This window comes from Leucopleurus acutus (genome assembly GCF_964270905.1).
Source record: "Leucopleurus acutus genome assembly, chromosome: 2".
In the NCBI taxonomy this organism is placed as follows: Eukaryota; Metazoa; Chordata; class Mammalia; order Artiodactyla; family Delphinidae; genus Leucopleurus; species Leucopleurus acutus.
This window is the reverse complement of record NC_139143.1, coordinates 23,744,764-23,764,588: the sequence shown is the minus strand read 5'-3', so window position 1 is coordinate 23,764,588 and position 19,825 is coordinate 23,744,764. Positions and strand designations below refer to the sequence as shown.

The following is a 19,825-nucleotide window of genomic DNA, read 5'->3' as shown; positions in this document are numbered from 1 at the left end:
TTGTGTGCTTTTTATTACCCGTTCTTCATCCTTCAATATTGCTGATAATTCGGAGTTAGCTGTATTTTCGAAGTATAGAATTGTGTTTTGGAACAAAAATGGCAGGTGTTTGGCCTTTTCATTAAATAAAAAAATTTCTATCATAGCCTTTCAGAAATTCAAAACGAAGTCGGCTCTTTTCTGATGAAGATGACAGACAAATAAATACAAGGTCACCTAAAAGAAATCAGAGGGTGGCAATGGTTCCACAGGTATGTGTGTGCTAAAATTTTGTTTCATTGAAAGGAAGTGAGCAATCGCTCAGTATAATAAAGTTTATATTTATTGTTCTATGACATTTTGAGTAACAAGTTCTTTAAATCAGTACTTCAGCTCAGCTCCTATTTTAATTACCTAAAACAGGGCATTATTTTATTGATGGACTTTAAGCCAGTGTAGAAAGCCAGTCCTCAGTCTTACAGATGCACATTCTTCTTCTTTTTTTTGTTTTTGGCCGCACCACAAGGCATGTGGGATTTTAGTTCCCTGACCAGGGATTGAACCAGGATTTTGTGCCCCCTGCAGTGGAAGCATGGAGTCCTAACCACTGGATCGCCAGGGAATTCCCATGCACACTCTTTTTTTAAGCATGGAGATAGTGGACATTCAGCAAATGGATTTGGCAAATTGGAATCAGCTTGGCGTTTGCATGGAAATCAGAGGGGAAAACTCATTTTACTTTGTCATTGAGTGAAGTATGTTGAAGACTTCCTTTATCCAAAAGAGGAAAATATAGAGCATGAAATCATATCTCCTTTTTCATTTTTGACATCTTTTAAAGAAAAATTATAGTGGACATGTAAGAATCAAAGCAATGAATGAAAATTAGATAAGGAAATATTAACCTTAAGAATACAATAATTTTCTCCTATGAAATGTATAATTTTTGATATAGTTATTCCCTACTTCCCATTCATTTTTTTTTCAGAAGTTTTATAACATTTTCCAGTAGGATGTATCACAGTACAGGTAATTTTCTCAACCAAGGATTTGGCATCAAATTAATTAAAGGTATTACCAGCAATATGCCCTTACCAAAAACAAAAACAAAAAAAACCCCAAAGAACTTTTACATACCTTTATAATCATTTCAAATAGTAAAATACGAAAAAAATAGTAAAATATGTTCGTTCTCTGTAAAATGAACAAAAATATATGAATTTTTTAACATCAAGGACAAGTGTGCATAAGCATCTAAAATTCAATTTAAAAATTTGACCCAGTTAAAACTAACACACAGTGTGCGTTGCTTGGCTCAGTAGATGTCGGATACAAGGTTGAATGAATACAAGAATAGTCAACAACTATTTCTTGTATTGATTTTAGAAGAGCTGTGTTATTAGGATAATTTGGATGCTTTAACGCTGTTTAGATTTTTTAAATTTCCAGAGGTGTGGACTTTTTTTTTTTTTTTTTTTGGCGGTATGCGGGCCTCTCACTGTTGTGGCCTCTCCCGTTGTGGAGCACAGGCTCCGGATGGGCAGGCTCAGCGGCCACGGCTCACGGGCCCAGCCGCTCCGTGGCATGTGGGATCTTCCCAGACCGGGGCCTGAACCCGTGTCCCCTGCATCGGCAGGCGGACTCTCAACCACTGCGCCACCAGGGAAGCCCGTGGATTTTTTTTTAAGTTCTTTTTTTTTCCCTCCAACTATTTACTAGGAAAATTTTCAAACATACAGAAAACTCTGATCTTTGTGACTATGAAACCATCCTTCCCTAAGTCTATCCAAAGCCCTCCTCCCCAGGCGCATATCATTCCTTCTGGGACTATTTCACAAAGGCCTTTCTACTTGTGAGCAATACAGAACAAATATAACGTAGGACAGACATGATACGAGACTTCTTTAACTATGTGAAAAATTTTTATATCCTCTAAGTTTTCTCTTTTCTAGTCTTAACATGCCTAGTTGTTTCAATCTTCAGTTACATGATATGCGTTGTTCTCTTACTCTCCTAGTCACAGCCTCAAATCTGGTGTATTCTATCTGTGTGTTTGTTTAAAGAGCACTATTCAGAGCTGGAAAACTATTAAAAAACAACGTTTATTCAGTACTTAGTATGTGCCAGATCCTGTTCTAAGCACTTCATATGTATTACTTTGATTTAATCTTCAAACCCCCCATGAGTTAGGTTACTATTTTCTTATTTCCCATTTTTCAGGTGAGAAAACAGACACAGAGAAGGTTTTTTTTGTTTTTTTTTTTAATGTATTTATTTTTGGCTGCACTGGGTCTTCGCTGCCGCGTGTGGGCTTTCTTTCTCTAGTTGCAGTGAGCGGGGGCTACTCTATATTGTGGTGCGCAGGCTTCTCACTGTGGTGGCTTCTGTTGTGGCAGAGCATGGGCTGTAGGCCCGTGGGCTTCAGTAGTTGTAGCACGTGGGCTCAGTAGTTGTAGCACGTGGGCTCAGTAGTTGTGGCTCTCGGACTCTAGAGTGCAGGCTCAGTAGTTGTGGCGCACGGGCTTAGTTGCTCCATGGCATGTGGGATATTCCCGGGCCAGGGCTTGAACCCATGTCTCCTGCATTGGCAGGTGGATTCTTAACCACTGCGCCACCAGGGAAGTCCACAGAGAAGTTTCTTGTTCAAGATCACAAAGCTAATAAGTGAAAGCCGATACTAAATGGCAGGCAGCCTGTCTTCAGAGGTCTACTTTTTTGTTGTAGCTTTATTGAGATACAGTTAACATAGCATACAATTTACCTATTTAAAGCATACAATTCAGTCGTTTTAATATATGCACAGAGGTGTGCAACTATCACCACAACCAATTTTAGGACATTTTCATCATCTCAAAATAAATCAGTAGCAGTCACTGTCCATTTTCCATTTGTTGAATAAACCCTTAGAAGTGTAATTGCTACAAGGGTATTTACACTTAAGCTTTGAAAGATACTACTTAATAATCTATTTATAAAAGTTGTAATAATTTATATTTCCACTAACAGATTGAATATATTTCCTCATACTCAACAGAGGAATCTTTAATACAGTTTTATATGCAATGAGCCACCAATATGCTATTTTAGAATTTGGGTCAATAACTCAGTAGAAATAAAAATAGCACTCTTTCTGATAATAATACTTTATAATAATTTGGTTATTATTTATGCTAAATGACTCATGACATACAATTTTTTTTACATTAAAAAGTTACTTTTCTAAGTACAATGTGGTATCCTGAATTGGATTCTGGGACAAAAAAAGGACATTAATGGAAAAACTGGAGAAATCCAAATAAAGTCTGTGGTTTAGTTAATAGTATTATACGAATGTTAATTTCTTGGTTTTGACAAACCATGGTTATACAAGACGTTAACATTAGGGAAAGCTGGATGAAGGGCATGTGGAACCTCTGTATTATCTTTGCAACTGTTCTATAAATCTACAATTTTTCCTAAGTAAAGTTTTATACTAAAAAATAAAAAGTTAATTTTGACCTTCACCCACCCTCCAGATCTGCTTCCCTCTTCCACTGGTAACCAACCACTGTAGTTTGATTATCCTTTTAGATCTTTTTAATACTTCTAAACCTTTATATATGTATTCATAGAAAATATATGGTATTGTTTGGTGTATGTAGTTTTAAAATTACATTAGTAGTATTATTTTCATGATATTGTATCAGGCATCATTCTTTATTTTTTCACTCAAAAGTGTTTTTTTTGTTTTGTTTTGTTTTGGTTTGTTTGTTCTTTGGGGGTTTTTTGCCTCGCGGCTTGCAGGGGTCTTAGTTTCCTGACCAGGGATCAAACCCAGGCCCCCTGCAGTGAAATCAAAAGTCTATTTTTGAGATCTGGCCACGCTGACTGATTTAGTTAGACACGCTTCAATATTTCATTTCTTTTTACTGTTTTGTAGTAGTCAATCTTATACCATAATTTATTTATTTTATTGGCATTCAAGTGGTTTCTAAGTTTTCATTATTACAAACAATGCTGTAGTGAACATCCCAAACATATTTGTATAAATTTGCAAGTGTTTTTCTAGGGCAGATGGCTAAAATGTGGAATTGCTGGATCACAGGATATGCACATTTAAAGTTTTTAAAGTAGTGCCAAATTATTCTCCAAAGAAATTGTACTGGCTTATACTTTCAACCAGTAATATATCACAGTGCCTATTTTACCTAATGCTTGCTAACTCAGTATATAACTAAACATCTAGATTTTTGCTAATCTCATAATAGCATCTCACTTGTTTTAGTTGGCATGTCATCTATGAGTGACAGTGAGATACTTTTCATATATGTTTACAAACTTTCTTTCCTTAGCTCAAAACTGTTTGTCTTTCTCCTGTTTTTTATTAGATTGTTGGTCATTTTCTTGTTAGTCTGTAAGAATTTTATATATATTAAGAATATTAGCCCTTTGGCTGTTCATACTGGTTATAATTTTTTTCACAGTTTGTAGTTTGTCTTCTGCTTTGTTTCTATATTTTTCACCATAGAGGACTGAAAAAAATTCTAAGGGTCAAATATAGCTGTGTTTCCTTTTAATGACTTTTTGATTTTATGATTAGAAAGACCTTCCCTAGTCTAACATTTATAGTTTTAGAATTCCCTCTATATTTCTTATTTCATTTTTAAAAAAATATGTTTAAATCTTCAATCCATCTGGAATTTATTTTGGAGTGAAGAATGAGGTAAGCCGGCAACCGAGTTTTTTTCCTAGAGGACTACTTGTTTGTCCTGTGTAACATTTACTGAACAATCCATCTTTTTTTTTCTTTCTTTCTTTTTTGTTGCGGTACGCGGGCCTTTCACTGTTGTGGCCTCTCCTGTTGCGGAGCACAGGCTCCGGACGTGCAGGCTCAGCGGCCATGGCTCACGGGCCCAGCCGCTCCGCGGCATGTGGGATCTTCCCCGACCGGGGCACGAACCCATGTCCCCTGCATCGGCAGGCGGACTCTCAACCACTGCGCCACCAGGGAAGCCCCAATCCATTATACATTGGTTTATAATGCTGCTGCATGACAAGCTGTATTCCTCTATATATTTGGGATTATTTCTAGACTTTTTTTTTTTTAAGAATTCAAATGCGGAAGACCAAGTTACTTTCTTTCTTTTCTTTAAGTTTTTGTTTGTTTGTTTGTTATTTTATGGTTGCGTTGGGTCTTCGTTGCTGCACGCAGGCTTTTTCTAGTTGCGGCTACTAGTGGGGGCTACTCTTCATTTTGGTGTGTGAGCTTCTCCTTGCGGTGGCTTGTTGCAGAGCGCAGGCTTTGGTAGTTGTGGTACATGGGCCCTAGAGCACGAGGGCTTCAGTAGTTGTGGCACGTGGGCTCAGAGGTTGTGGCATGGGCTTAGTTGCTCTGTGGCATGTGGGATCTTCCTGGACCAGGGATCGAACCCATGTTCCCTGCATTGGCAGGCGGATTCTTAACCACTGACCCACCAGGGAAACCCCTATTTCTAGACTTTCTATCTCTTTATGTCTAGCATGTCTCTGTATGTGCTTGTGTCAAGTTTTTTTTTTTAATTTATTTTTTGGCCACATTGGGTCTTCGTTGCTGCGCATGGGCTTTCCACTGGTTGTGGTGAGCGGGGGCTATTCTTCATTGCGACATGTGGACTTCTCATTGTGGTAGCTTCTCGTTGCGGAGCATGGGCTCTAGGGCACACGGGCTTCAGTAGTTGTGGCACATGGGCTCAGTAGTTTTGGCTTGTGGGCTCTAGAGCACAGGCTCAGTAGTTGTGGCGCACGGGCTTAGTTGTTCCCATGGCATGTGGGATCTTCCCGGACCAGGGATTGAACCCATGTCCCCTGCATTGGCAGGAGGACTCTTAACCACTGCGCCACCAGGGAAGTCCTTCAAATTGTTTTAATGTGACTTTATATTGTGTTTTAATTTCTGATATAACATTATTACTTATCCTTTTTTAAGATTTTCCTAAGTGTACTTGAACATTTATTTTTCCATATGAACTTCAGAATCAACTTGACTAGGAAAAAAATTCTGTTGGGATTTTCATTGATGTTGAACTAATATTATAAATTAATTTTGGGGTTATGACGTGTAACATTGGTACTACCCATCCAAGAACTGGTTGTAGTTCTACTTATTCAAGCCTTAGTACCCCTTAGTAGACTTTAACATTTTTTTCCATGTCAATCTTGCACATTTCTTAAGTATATTCCTAGGTGTTTAATACTTTTTGTTCTTGTTATTTTTGCTGTCATAAACAGGATATTTCTTCTGTTTGATTTGTTCTCATTGATATATAGAAAAGATAATGATTTATTTATCTATCTATTTATTTATCTATTTAGTTATTTATTTTTGGCTGTGTTGGGTCTTTGTTGTTGTGCATGGGCTTTCTCTAGTGGCGGCGAGCAGGGGCTACTCTTCGTTGTGGTGTGTGGGCTTCTCGTTGCGGTGTGCGGGCTTCTCATTGTAGTGGCTTCTCTTGTTGTTGGGCATGGGCTCTAGGTGCATGGGTTTCAGTAGTTGTGGCACTCAGGCTCAATAGTAGTGGCTCACAGGCTCTAGAGCACAGGCTCAGTAGTTGTGGTGCACTGGCATAGTTGCTCTGCTGCATGTGGGCTCTTCCTGGAGCAGGGTTCAAACCTGTGTCACCTACATTGGCAGGTGGATTCTTAAACACTGCACCACCAAGGAAGTCCCGATAATGGGTTTTTTTTTTTTTTTTTTTGGTTTATTTTCCATTATATTGAAAACTTAAAGTACCGTTGTAGCATCTCTTGTCATCATCAGTGGAAACAAGCCCTGTTATGTACTCTTGCAGGGAGTATACATAACCAATATCCCTTTTGAGGCAGTTTATCTCCTCTTTTGCTTCTTCAGGATCTGGGCTTTAGGGGTTCTGTGGGGCTGATGTTTGTGTAATGACCTTGATATTTCCTGTGTCCTTGGGACTCTGGTCAGTCTCCTTCAGGCATTGATAATTTGATTTCGTGGCTGTAGGTAGGAGGCCTCAGTTCCTTGCCACATGGATCTCTCCTGAGGGCTGCTTGAGTATCCTCATGACATGGCAGCTAGCTTACCCCAGGATGAATGAGCTGGCACAACGTAGCCATCCCTGGTTTCACATCAACATGATCTCAGGCACAAACCTCCTTGTTTTTCCATTTTGTCTTTAAGTTACTTGTTGAAACAACTGCCCCTGGGGTCCCAAAGACTGTCGCGGGTTTGGCTGGTGGGGCCCCTCCAGAGCCAGCAGCTTCAGTGAGTCCGCCCTCCCCTCAGGCTCTGGGGCAGTTGAGTCGATAATGATTTTTTTTAAATAGAGATTTTTGTATAACAACTTTGTTTTCTCCCACTTTATTAATTTATTCCTTTTAATGGTTATAGTTGATTTTCTTGAGTTTTCTGGGGGAGTCATATCACCTGAAAATAATGGTAATTTTGTCTTCTCCTTTACAATTTTATTCCTTTTGTTTAATTGGCTAATTCCATCAAAACAGTGTCAAAAATAGGGGTATAGGGCTTCCCTGGTGGTGCAGTGGTTGGGAGTCCACCTGCCGATGCAGGGGACATGGGTTCGTGCCCCGGTCTGGGAGGATTCTGCATGCCGCGGAGTGGCTGGGCCCGTGAGCCATGACCGCTGGGCCTGCGCGTCCGGGGCCTGTGCTCTGCGGCAGGAGAGGCCACAGCGGTGAGAGGCCTGCGTACCGCAAAAATAAATAAATAAATAAATAGGGGTATAATCAACATCTTTGTCATATTCCTCACTTTAATGAGAATGTTTTTAGAATTTTAACATTGAATATGATACTGACCTTTTTTAAAATAATTAATTAATTTTATTTTTGGCTGTGTTGGGTCTTCATTGCTGCACGCGGGCTTTCTCTAGTTGGTGGCGAGCGGGGGCTACTCTTCTTTGCAGTGTGCGGGCTTCTCATTGCGGTGGCTTCTCTTGTTGCGGAGCACGGGCTCTAGGCGCACAGGCTTCAGAAGTTGTGGCATGAGGGCTAAGTAGTTATGGCTCACGGGCTCTAGAGTGCAGGCTCAGTTGTTGTGGCGCATGGGCTTCGTTGCTTCACAGCATGTGGGATCTTCCCGGACCAGGGCTCAAACCCTTGTCCCCTGCATTGGCAGGCGGATTCTTAACCACTGTGCCACCAGGGAAGTCCGATACTGACCTTTCGATTGGAATGGGGAGAAATGTGTTTTGAAGGTTAAGAAAGTGTTCATCTGTTTTTATTTTCTTGGTCAGTATTGCTAAAGGTTTGTCAATTTTGTTGATTTTTTTCAAAGAACTTTTGGTTTTATTGATTTTTCTCTATTGGTTTTCTATTTTTTCTTTCTATTATTTATGCTCTAACTTTTATTATTTTCTTCCTCTGCTTGCTTTGAGTTTTCTTCTTTCTCTAGTTTCTTAAGGTGGAAGGATAAGTTATTTATTTGAAATTTTTCCTTTTTTCTAATATAAGCATTTACCCAATGAATTAAATTTCCCTTCAAGTACTACTTTAGTTGTATCATTTAACTTCTGGTATATCATGTTTTTTTAGTCATTTTGTCTACTTTTATATTCCATTAAGTGTTTTTTTTAAATGGATATTGAATTTTATCACGTGTTTTTAGCATCAGTGGAGGTGATCATATGACTTTTATTGTTTGATTTATTAATAATGACAGATTACATTAATAGTTTTCTAATACTGACCCATCCTTGTATTCTTGACATGAATGAATTCCACTTGGTTGTGTTGTATTCTTTTGATGTTCTGATGGTGTTTTTTAAGCTTTTTAAAAAATGAAATGTAATTGACAACATTATATTAAGGTATACATGATGATTTCAGTATTTGTATATATTGTGAAATGATCATCACAGTAAGTCTACTATAGTTAACGTCCATTACCATAGTTACAAAAATATTTTTCTTGTAATGAGAACTTTAAAAATTTATTCTCTTAGCAACTTTCAGGTATACAGTATGGTATAGTCACCATTCTGTACATTACATCCTCATGACTTATTTATTTTACAACTGGAGGTTTGTATCTTTTGACCTTTCTTTATCCATTTCATTTGCCCCCCTACCCCTGTCTTTGGCAACCACCAGTCTGTTCTCTGTATCTACTGAGTTGGGTTTTTTGTGGGGAGGGAGGTAATTTTTTTTTAGGTCACACATATAAGTAAAATTATATGGTGTTTGTCTTTCTCTGTCTGACTTATTTCACTTAGCATAATGTCCTCAAGGCCTATCCATGTTGTCACAAATGGCAAGATTTCCTTCTTTTTTATGGCTGAATAATATTATATATATTTATTTATTTATTTATTTATTTATACACCACATTTTCTTCATTCGTCAGTGGATGCATGGGTTGTTTCCATGTCTTGGCTATTGTAAATAATACTGCAACAAACATGGGGCTGCATGTATCTTTTGGAGATAGTTCATTTCCTTTGGATAAACATCCAGAGTTAGAATTGCTGGATTATGTGGTACTTCTGTTTTTAATTTTTTGAGGAACCTCCATACTGTTTTGCATACTGGCTGCACCAATTTACATTTCCAGCAACAGTTCACAGGGTTCTCTTTTCTCCACATGCTCTCCAACACTTGTTATTTCTTGCCTTTATGATAATAGCCATTCTAACAGGTGTGAGGTTATATATCACTGTGGCATTTGTCTGATGATTAGTGATGTTGAGCACCTTTTCATGTACCTGTTAGCCATTTGTGTCTTCTTTGGAAAAATGTCTTTCAGCGTCTCTGCCCATTTTTTAATCAGGTTGTCTTTTTGTTGTTGAGTTCTATGAGTTTCTTACATACTTTGGGTATTAATTTCTTATCAGATATATGATTTGCAAACATTTTGTCTCATTCTGTAGGCTGCCTTTTCATTTTGTTTCTTTTGCGATGCAGAAGCTTTTTAGTTTGATGTAGTCCCACTTGTTGATTGTTGCTTCTGTTACCTTTGCTTTTGGTATCATCCCCAAAAAATCATTGCCAAGAACAGTGTCAAGGAGACTTTTCCCTATGTTTTCTTCTAGGAATTTTATGGTTTCAGGTCTTACATTTACAGCTTTAATCCATTTTGAGTTAAGTTTTATGAGTGGTGTAAAACTGGAAGCCAGTTTTATTCTTTTGCACATGAAAACCATTTCCCAACACCGTTTATCGAAGAGACTGTCTTTTCCTCATTGAGTATTCTTGGTTACCTTGTCAAATATCAGTTAACCATATATGCGTGCATTTATTTCTGGGCTCAATTCTGTTCCATTGCTCTAGTGTGTCTGTTTTTTTTGTTTGTTTGTGATACGCGGGCCTCTCACTGTTGTGGCCTCTACCGTTGCAGAGCACAGGCTCCGGATGTGCAGGCTCAGCGGCCATGGCTCACGGGCCCAGCCGCTCCATGGCATGTGGGATCTTCCTGGACCGGGGCACGAACCCGCGTCCCCTGCATCGGCAGGCGGACTCTCAACCACTGCACCACCAGGGAAACCCTAATGTGTCTGTTTTTATGCTAGTTCCATCATGTTTTGATTACTGTAGCTTTGTAATATAGTTTATAATCAGGGTGCATGATGCCTCCAGCTTTGTTCTTTTTTCTCAAGATTACTTTGGCTATTCAGGTTTTTTTGTAGTTTCATAACAGTTTTAGTATTGCTTGTTCTATTTCTGTGAAAAATGCCATTGAAATTTTAATAGGGATTGCATTGAATCTGTAGATTGCTTTGGGTATTATGGACACTTTAACAATATTCTTCCAATCCATGAGTACAGAACATCTTTCTAGACATTTTTAAAGTTCATACAAATGAGTGATATTTTCTTCAGGTTCTTTCTCTCGCTCTCACTCTGTCTCTCATAATAGTGTCAGAGTCCTTACTTGTCTTTTCTGGACCTAGAACTCTAGAAATATTTTTCAAAAGTATCTTCTTCCTACATACCTAAATTGAAATTACACTGTAGTGCAAACATGGCGGGGGCAAATATTTCACCCTCCTTGTCAAAATATGTTATGAAATTGGAGGCTTTAACTTTGTAGGAAATAATCAGAATGTATATTTGTTAAATAATAACAAAAATTTTCATTTTGTATATTGTTGAATCTTTTTGAGTACCTACCATAATCTGGCTTTTTACAAATGTATTCACTGTTACAGATGTTCATTTTTACTTAATGGAACTGTAATTAATTTCTTTTTTTTATTGTACAGAAATTTACAGCAACAATGTCAACACCAGATAAGAAGGCCTCACAGAAGATTGGTTTTCGATTACGTAACTTACTCAAGCTTCCCAAAGCACATAAGTGGTGCATATATGAATGGTTCTACTCAAATATAGATAAGTATGTATCATGGCTCATATCACAAGTATCATTTGAACCGGAAGTTTAAGATTTTCAAATGTTAAAAGCCTCAACCTGGGCTTCCCTGGTGGCGCAGTGGTTGAGAGTCCGCCTGCCGTTGCAGGGGACACGGGTTCGTGCCCTGGTCTGGGAGGATCCCACACGCCGCGGAGCGGCTGGGCCCGTGAGCCATGGCCGCTGAGCCTGTGTGTCCAGAGCCTGTGCTCCGCAATGGGAGAGGCCGCAGCAGTTAGAGGCCTGCGTACCACAAAAAAAAAAAAATCTTTCAAAGCCTCAACCTTTTCTAGAGGTCTATTTTGATTCTATTTTTTTCCTGAATTTCTTTTTCTATTCCTCATTCTAGTTTGATCCATTTCCATTTTTCATAGTTTTCTTCCCTCCTCCCCCTTTTGGGGAAGAAGTTGTTATATGTTTTTCTGAAAAATCAAGTGAAAGTATAATCTCCATATTATAATTTACAAAGACTGTGGAGTGGAGATACCCTAAAAACAAAGCACCATTATTTGCAGTGAATGGAACTTGTTTTATAAATCTTGAGATTTTAAATGCTAGTATAATAGTAGAGAAACAGTTATTAATGGTAAAAGTGATTCAGGAAGATTTTAATGAGTCTTTCTATTTGGGGGATGATATTCATGCATTTTAGTTATATGTAAATGTTTAAGTAGAACATAGTAAGAGGTTTGGGTGAAATCCAATTATTCAACAACAGAATTTATTGAGGAAAAATTCTGATTTCTCATCCACCACAATCTAATCATATCTAATCCATGCCAGTCAGTGGTGCTTGCTTTGCTGACTGCTTATCTTTATTTCCTTTCTCTGCTTTCACCAGTTGCATACTCTGAACCTTGTGAATCTCATGAACATTCATATTTAAGCCCAAGACATTTCATGTGTCATTGCTGAGACTGGTTCCTGGTTTTCCAAACTCATGAATAAAATTGTTTTATTTTTGTCCACAGATTTTTTCATAGGCTTAAGACAGCTCTCAGGGTGTCCTAGTATGATCCGAGTCCTTGATTTCCCAAGAACTAATCTAACCCTCTGGAGTCCCCCAGTTTTCTAAAATGAATTTACTCTCAAAGAGAACTCCCTGGTGATGATATTACTTTTGGGACAAAGATACTTTGTAGCTAACATTGTTTATCCTCACCAGATATAATGATACTGCCAAGATAACCTCTGGAAGGATAGACTCCTATAGGAGATTTTTAACAAAAATCAGTGTCTCTTGGAGTCTCAAGCACAGACAGTATTTCTTGAGTAACTTTTACACATTATTTGTTTCATAAATGCAAAGGATCTAGTTTAAATTTAACATTTGGAATTTGTGCCTGTTTTGGGTAGAGGTGAAAGTTTGGCATCTTGTGATTAATATGTTGAAAATTGGAATGCATATTTTGAATTTTATGGCTCTTAAGTAACACATTGTATATTAACTATTAAAATACCATTTCTGTTTTACAGACCACTTTTTGAAGGCGACAATGACTTCTGTGTTTGTCTAAAGGAATCTTTTCCTAATTTGAAAACAAGAAAGTTAACAAGAGTAGAATGGGGAAAAATCAGGCGGCTTATGGGGAAACCACGGAGGTAAAAATAATGTTTTTATTTAAAATAAAATTAATAAATTAGTTGGTAGTATCATTACCATATTGACTTTTTCATCTTCAGAAGGACTAGTACCAAAACACAACTTTCCAGAATAGTTATATGTTAAATATATCCTACTGACCATCATTAATGTAGGCGCTTTTTATACTTAACGTATCTTATAATTAAATGCACAATTTCCTTTTTGTTTAGGTCACAGGCTTTGAACATAATTTTGTTATATTATCTATGCTCCACTATGTTCCAAAAAATATTTAAGAATGCACTAAAAATCATTTAATGAAGCTATAAGGTTATGCATACATTGTTTTTTTTATCCTTTGAAATTTTAATTTTTTAGTGAAAACAAAGAATTAAACAATTGTGAACTTTATTAACATTTTGTGGTGTGACAAACATAAATACGTTTTATAATTTCTAGAAACATGCTATTTCATAGTACAATCTTTTTTTTTTTAACATCTTTATTGGAGTATAATTGCTTTACAATGGTGTGTTAGTTTCTGCTTTATAACAAAGTGAATCAGTTATACATATACATATGTTCCCATATCTCTTCCCTCTTGCATCTCCCTCCCTTCCACCCTCCCCATCCCAACCCTCTAGGTGGTCACAAAGCACCGAGCTGATCTCCCTGTGCTATGCGGCTGCTTCCCACTAGCTACCTATTTTACGTTTGATAGCGTGTATATGTCCATGCCACTCTCTCACTTTGTCACAGCTTACCCTTGCCCCTCCCCATATCCTCAAGTCCATTCTCTAGTAGGTCTGTGTCTTTATTCCTGTCTTATCCCTAGGTTCTTCATGACATTTTTTTTTCTTAAGTTCCATATATATGTGTCAGCATACGGTATTTGTTTTTCTCTTTCTGACTTACTTCACTCTGTATGACAGACTCTAGGTCCATCCACCTCATTACAAATAGCTCAATTTCGTTTCTTTAGGTGCAAGGTTAGGTTGTTAGGTTAGGTTGTTTATTTGAGATGTTTCCTGTTTCTTAAGGTAGTATTGTATTGCTATAAACTTGCCTCTTAGAACTGCTTTTGCTGCATCCCATAGGTTTTGGGTTGTCATGTCTCCATTGTCATTTGTTTCTAGGTATTTTTTGATTTCCTCTTTGATTTCTTCAGTGATCACTTCGTTATTAAGTAGGGTATTGTTTAGCCTCCATGTGTTTGTATTTTTTACAGATCTTTTCCGTAATTGATATCTAGTCTGATAGCGTTGTGGTCAGAAAAGATACTTGATACAATTTCAACTTTCTTAAATTTACCAAGGCTTGATTTGTGACCCAAGATATGATCTATCCTGGAGAATGTTCCATGAGCACTTGACAAAAATGTGTATTCTGTTGTTTTTGGATGGAGTGTCCTATAAATATCAATTAAGTCCATCTTGTTTAATGTATCATTTAAAGCTTGTGTTTCCGTATTTATTTTCATTTTGGTTGATCTGTCCATTGGTGAAAGTGGGGTATTAAAGTCCCCTACTATGAATGTGTTACTGATTTCCCCTTTTATGGCTGTTAGTATTTGCCTTATGTATTGAGGTGCTCCTATGTTAGTTGCATAAATATTTACAATTGTTAAATCTTTTTCTTGGATCGATCCCTTGATCATTATGTAGTGTCCTTCTTTGTCTCTTCTAATAGTCTTTATTTTATTTATTATTATTTTTTTTTTCGGTACGCGGGCCTCTCACCATTGTGGCCTCTCCCGTTGTGGAGCACAGGCTCCAGACGCGCAGGCCCAGTGGCCATGGCTCACAGGCCCAGCCGCTCCGTGGCATGTGGGATCCTCCCAGACCGGGGCATGAACACGTGTCCCCTGCATCGGCAGGCAGACTCCCAACCACTGCACTACCAGGGAAGCCCTAGTCTTTATTTTAAAGTCTGTTTTGTCTGATATGAGAATTGCTACTCCAGCTTTCTTTTGGTTTCTATTTGCATGGAATATCTTTTTCCATCCCCTCACTTTCAGTCTGTGTCTCTAGGTCTGAAGTGGGTCTCTTGTAGACAGCATATATATGGGTCTTGTTTTTGTATCCATTCAGCCAGTCTGTGTCTTTTGGTGTGAGCATTTAATCCATTTACATTTAAGGTAATTATCAATATGTATGTTCCTATTCCCATTTTCTTAATTGTTTTGGGTTTGTTATTATAGGTCTTTTCCTTAACTTGTGTTTCTTGCCTAGAGAAGATCCTTTAGCATTTGTTGTAAAGCTGGTTTGGTGGTGCTGAACTCTCTCAGCTTTTGCTTGTCTGTAAAGGTTTTAATTTCTCCATCAAATCTGAATGAGATCCTTGCTGGGTAGAGTAATCTTGGTTGTAGGTTTTTCTCCTTCATCACTTTAAATATGTCCTGCCAGTCCCTTCTGGCTTGCAGAGTTTCTGCTGAAAGATCAGCTGTTAACCTTATGGGGATTCCCTTGTGTGTTATTTGTTGTTTTTCCCTTGCTGCTTTTAATGTTTTCTTTGTATTTAATTTTTGACAGTTTGATTAATATGTGTCTTGGCATGTTTCTCCTTGGATTTATCCTGTATGGGACTCTCTGTGCTTCCTGGACTTGATTAACTATTTCCTTTCCCATATTAGGGAAGTTTTCAACTATAATCTCTTCAAATATTTTCTCAGTCCCTTTCTTTTTCTTTTCTTCTTCTGGAACTCCTATAATTCGAATGTTGGTGCATTTAATGTTGTCCCAGAGGTGTCTGAGACTGTCCTCAGTTCTTTTCATTCTTTTTTCTTTATTCTGGTCTGCAGTAGTTATTTCCACTATTTTATCTTCCAGGTCACTTATCCGTTCCTCTGCCTCAGTTATTCTGCTATTGATCCCTTCTAGAGTATTTTTAACTTCATTTATTGTGTTGTTCATCGTTGCTTGTTTCATCTTTAGTTCTTCTAGGGCCTTGTTAAATGTTTCTTGCATTTTCTCTATTCTATTTCCAAGATTTTAGATCATCTTTACTATCATTATTCTGAATTCTTTTTCAGGTAGACTTTCTATTTCCTCTTCATTTGTTAGGTCTGGTGGGTTTTTATCTTCATCTGCTGTGTGTTTTTCTGTCTTCTCATTTTGCTTATCTTACTGTGTTTGGGGTCTCCTTTTTGCAGGCTGCAGATTCGTAGTTCCCGTTGTTTTTGGTGTCTGTCCCCAGTGGCTAAAGTTGGTTCAGTGGGTTGTGTAGGCTTCCTGGTGGAGGGGACTAGTGCCTGTGTTCTGGTGGATGAGGCTGGATCTTGTCTTTCTGGTGGGCATGTCCACGTCTGGTGGTGTGTTTTGGGGTGTCTGTGGACTTAGTATGATTTTAGGCAGCCTCTCTGCTAATGGGTGGGGTTGTGTTCCTGTCTTGCTAGTTGTCTGGCATAGGGTATCCAGAACTGTAGCTTGCTGGTCGTTGAGTGTAGCTAGGTGTTGGTGTTGAGATGGAGATCTCTGGGAGATTTTTGCCGTTTGATATTACATGGAGCTGGGAGGTCTCTTGTGGACCAGCGTCCTGAAGTTGGCTCTCCCACCTCATAGGCACAGCACTGACTCCTGGCTGCAGCACCAAGAGCCTTTCATCCACACGGCGCAGAATAAAAGGGAGAAAAAGTAGAAAGAAAGAAAGAGGATAAAAGAAAATAAAGTAAGGTAAAATAAAATAAAGTTATTAAAATAAAAAATTATTAAGAAAAAAAAATTTTCTAAGTAAAAAAAAAAAAAAACAAAACAGGCGGATAGAACCCTAGGACAAATGGTGAAAGCAAAGCTATACAGACAGAATCTCACACAGAAGCATACACACTCACAAAAAGAGGAAAAGGGGAAAAAATAATAAATCTTGCTCTCAAAGTCCACCTCCTCAATTTGTTATGATTGGTTGTCTATTCAGGTATTCCACAGACGCAGGGTACATCAAGTTGACTGTGGAGATTTAATCTGTTCCTCCTGAGGCTGCTGGGAGGGATTTCCCTTTCTCTTCTTTGTTCGCACAGCTCCCGGGGCTCAGCTTTGGATTTGGCCCCGCCTCTGCATGTAGGTCGCTGGAGGGCGTCTGTTCTTTGCTCAGACAGGACGGGGTTAAAGGAGCCGCTGATTCGGGGGCTCTGGCTCACTCAGGCTGCAGGGAGGGAGGGGTACAGGGTGCGGGACGAGCCTGCGGCGGCAGAGGCCAGCGTGACGTTGCACCAGCCTGAGGCGCACCGTGCGTTCTCCCGGGGAACTTGTCCCTGGATCACGGGACCCTGGCAGTGGCGGGCTGCACAGGCTCCCCGGACGGGAGGTGTGGATGGTGACCTGTGCTTGTACACAGGCTTCTTGGTGGCGGCAGCAGCAGCATTAGCATCTCATGCCCGTCTCTGGGGTCCGCGCTGTTAGCCGCGGCTCGCGCCCGTGTCTGGAACTCCTTTAAGCAGCGCTCTTAATCCCCTCTCCTCGCGCACCAGGAAACAAAGAGGGAAGAAAAAGTCTCTTGCCTCTTCGGCAGCTCCATTCCCGGACTCCCTCCCGGCTCACTAGCCCCTTCAGGCTGTGTTCACGCAGCCAGTCCTCTACCTGGGCTCCTACCGAAGCCCGAGCCTCAGCTCCCAGCCCCGCCTGCCCCCGCGGGTGAGCAGACAAGCCTCGCGGGCTGGTGAGTGCTGGTCGGCACCGATCCTCTGTGCGGGAATCTCTCCGCTTTGACCTCTGCACCCCTGTGGCTGCGCTCTCCTCTGCGGCCCCGGAGCTCCCTTCCTCCGCCACCCGCAGTCTCCACCCGCAAAGGGGCTTCTAGTGTGTGGAAACCTTTCCTCCTTCACGGCTCCCTCCCACTGGTGCAGGTCCCGTCCCTATTCTTTTGTCTCTGTTTATTCTTTTTTCTTTTGTCCTACCCAGGTTCGTGGGGGAGTTTCTTGCCTTTTGGGAGGTCTGAGGTCTTCTGCCAGCGTTCAGTAGGTGTTCTGTAGGAGTTATTCCACATGTAGATGTATTTCTGATGTATCTTTGGGGAGGAAGGTGATCTCTGCGTCTTACCCTTCTGCCATCTTCCCCCTCTCTCCCCGCATACATTGTTATTACCTTTTGTAAAACTCTTATCACCTCAAGAGCCTTTCCACAAATGCATGTTTTATTTTATGTAGGAACAAATCAAGTGAATGTATCCAATATGTTACTTCCTGAGAATTACTTTTCGTGTTAAACTGCTTTTCCTTTTCTAGTGTTATCTTGCTTTCTTAACACATCAGAAAACCTTATATTACTTTGGAGAGAAATTTTGCAATATACTACATCATTAGTCTCATGTCTGTCTGCCTAGTAAAAGCATGTGTAAGACTTTTTCAGTTTAAATGGTGGGGAAATTCAGAGAAGACTTGGAATTATAAAGTGACTTGGACAAGTAGGTATGGAATTTAGTTTTCCTGATTTCTGTAGATAGTAATGAAATTCAAGGAGAACTTTTCATTGAACTGGTAATATTTTATTTTATCCCATTGTATGGAAAGATGACATTGCTGCTGATGTTTTAAATATCTCCCTCATTTATAAGAACAAATCAAAATGTGATATGTTAGTGTGTTTCATACAGGTAATTTATGGTCTTTGTTAATTACTTTAGGCCATTTGGGGGCCTTTTGCTGTGACTTTACATGTTTGAGTAAATTAAGCCACACTGTTTCTAATTATTGTCAGAATGAGATATTAGTCACACCTTATTTTATTGTTTAGTTATAATTCTGCAGTTTGTCATAATTCTAATATAATATTTCATAAAATCATAATATTTCTCTTATTAATTTATCCTTTCTTATGTTACCATAACATTGTTGAATTTTATAGTTCTTTACTTCATCAAGGTAAATTAATAGTTGAAATGAAGTCTTTATTTTCAACAAAAGTTTATAGTTTTTCTTTTCTCTGAGGAAGTTGAGGTACACTACAAATTATTGATACAATGTACTTTTCCAAATATCCTAAAAAAAAAGTAAAGTAAAATACCAAGAAGGAGCTTAACAAGAAATGTGCAGGATACAAATGAGGAAATGGGAAGACATAGATGATCTTGGATTAGGATACTCAGCATTCTAAAATCAGTCCCAATAAAAATATCAGTAGGCCCCCCCCCCTTTTTTTTACTTTAAACTAGATCAATTAATTCTAAAATTCACATAGAAGAAGAGAAATCAAGCAGGAAGATCCAGGAAAATTCTGAAGAAGCAAGGTAATAAAGGGAGACTATGTAGTATCATACATACATATGTAGTATGTATTATCACCTATTAAAATAGATATAATGTGATCATAATCAAAATGGTGTTGTAGTGGTACATGCATAGAAAGATGAATTAAAAAGGAGAGGAAAAAAAAAAAGGAGAGAAAGCCCATGAAACTAACACAACATTGTAAATCAACTATACTCCAATAAAATTAAAACTAAAAAAAAAAAAAGAGAAAGTCCAGATAGAATCAAAGATGTCTATAGGAATTTAATACATGATAACAGTGGTTGCATCTCAAGCACATAGGGAGAGAGGGGTTAAATTACTTATTTAATGGATACTGAGACCACTCTGAAGCAATCTAAGAAAACACAAGTTGGTTTCATATCTCATACTTTATACCAGGAAACATTTGAAAAGGATCAGAGATTCACATTTTTAAAATGAAACAGTAAAACCACTAGGGGAACCTGTAGGAGAGTTTTGCTTAATCTTGAATTGGAGAAGATCTTTCTAACAGGCCCCAAAGCTAGGAACCATAAAAGAAAATATCGATAAATTTGACTTCATAAAAATGAAAACATTTTGCATTGCCCCCCTACAGAAAATCCATAAACAAAGTCAAAAGACAATAACAGAAATATTTATAATTCTTACAACAAAGGACTAATTTCCAAATATATGAAGAACTATG

At 38.6% G+C, this 19,825-nt stretch overlaps 1 protein-coding gene across 1 annotated transcript in view; it reads left to right on the top strand.

Annotated features, from left to right (window-relative positions):
- The window catches only part of LIN9 (lin-9 DREAM MuvB core complex component), a gene marked incomplete at its 5' end in the record, with an annotated part of 109,412 nt that overhangs the window by 9,931 nt on the left and 79,656 nt on the right, over nt 1–19,825 (top strand). The window contains 3 exons of the mRNA XM_082833270.1: nt 147–251; nt 11,181–11,314; nt 12,806–12,931. Coding sequence (XP_082689396.1) covers nt 147–251; nt 11,181–11,314; nt 12,806–12,931 — 365 coding nt within the window. The remainder of the gene's footprint in view (nt 1–146; nt 252–11,180; nt 11,315–12,805; nt 12,932–19,825) is intronic.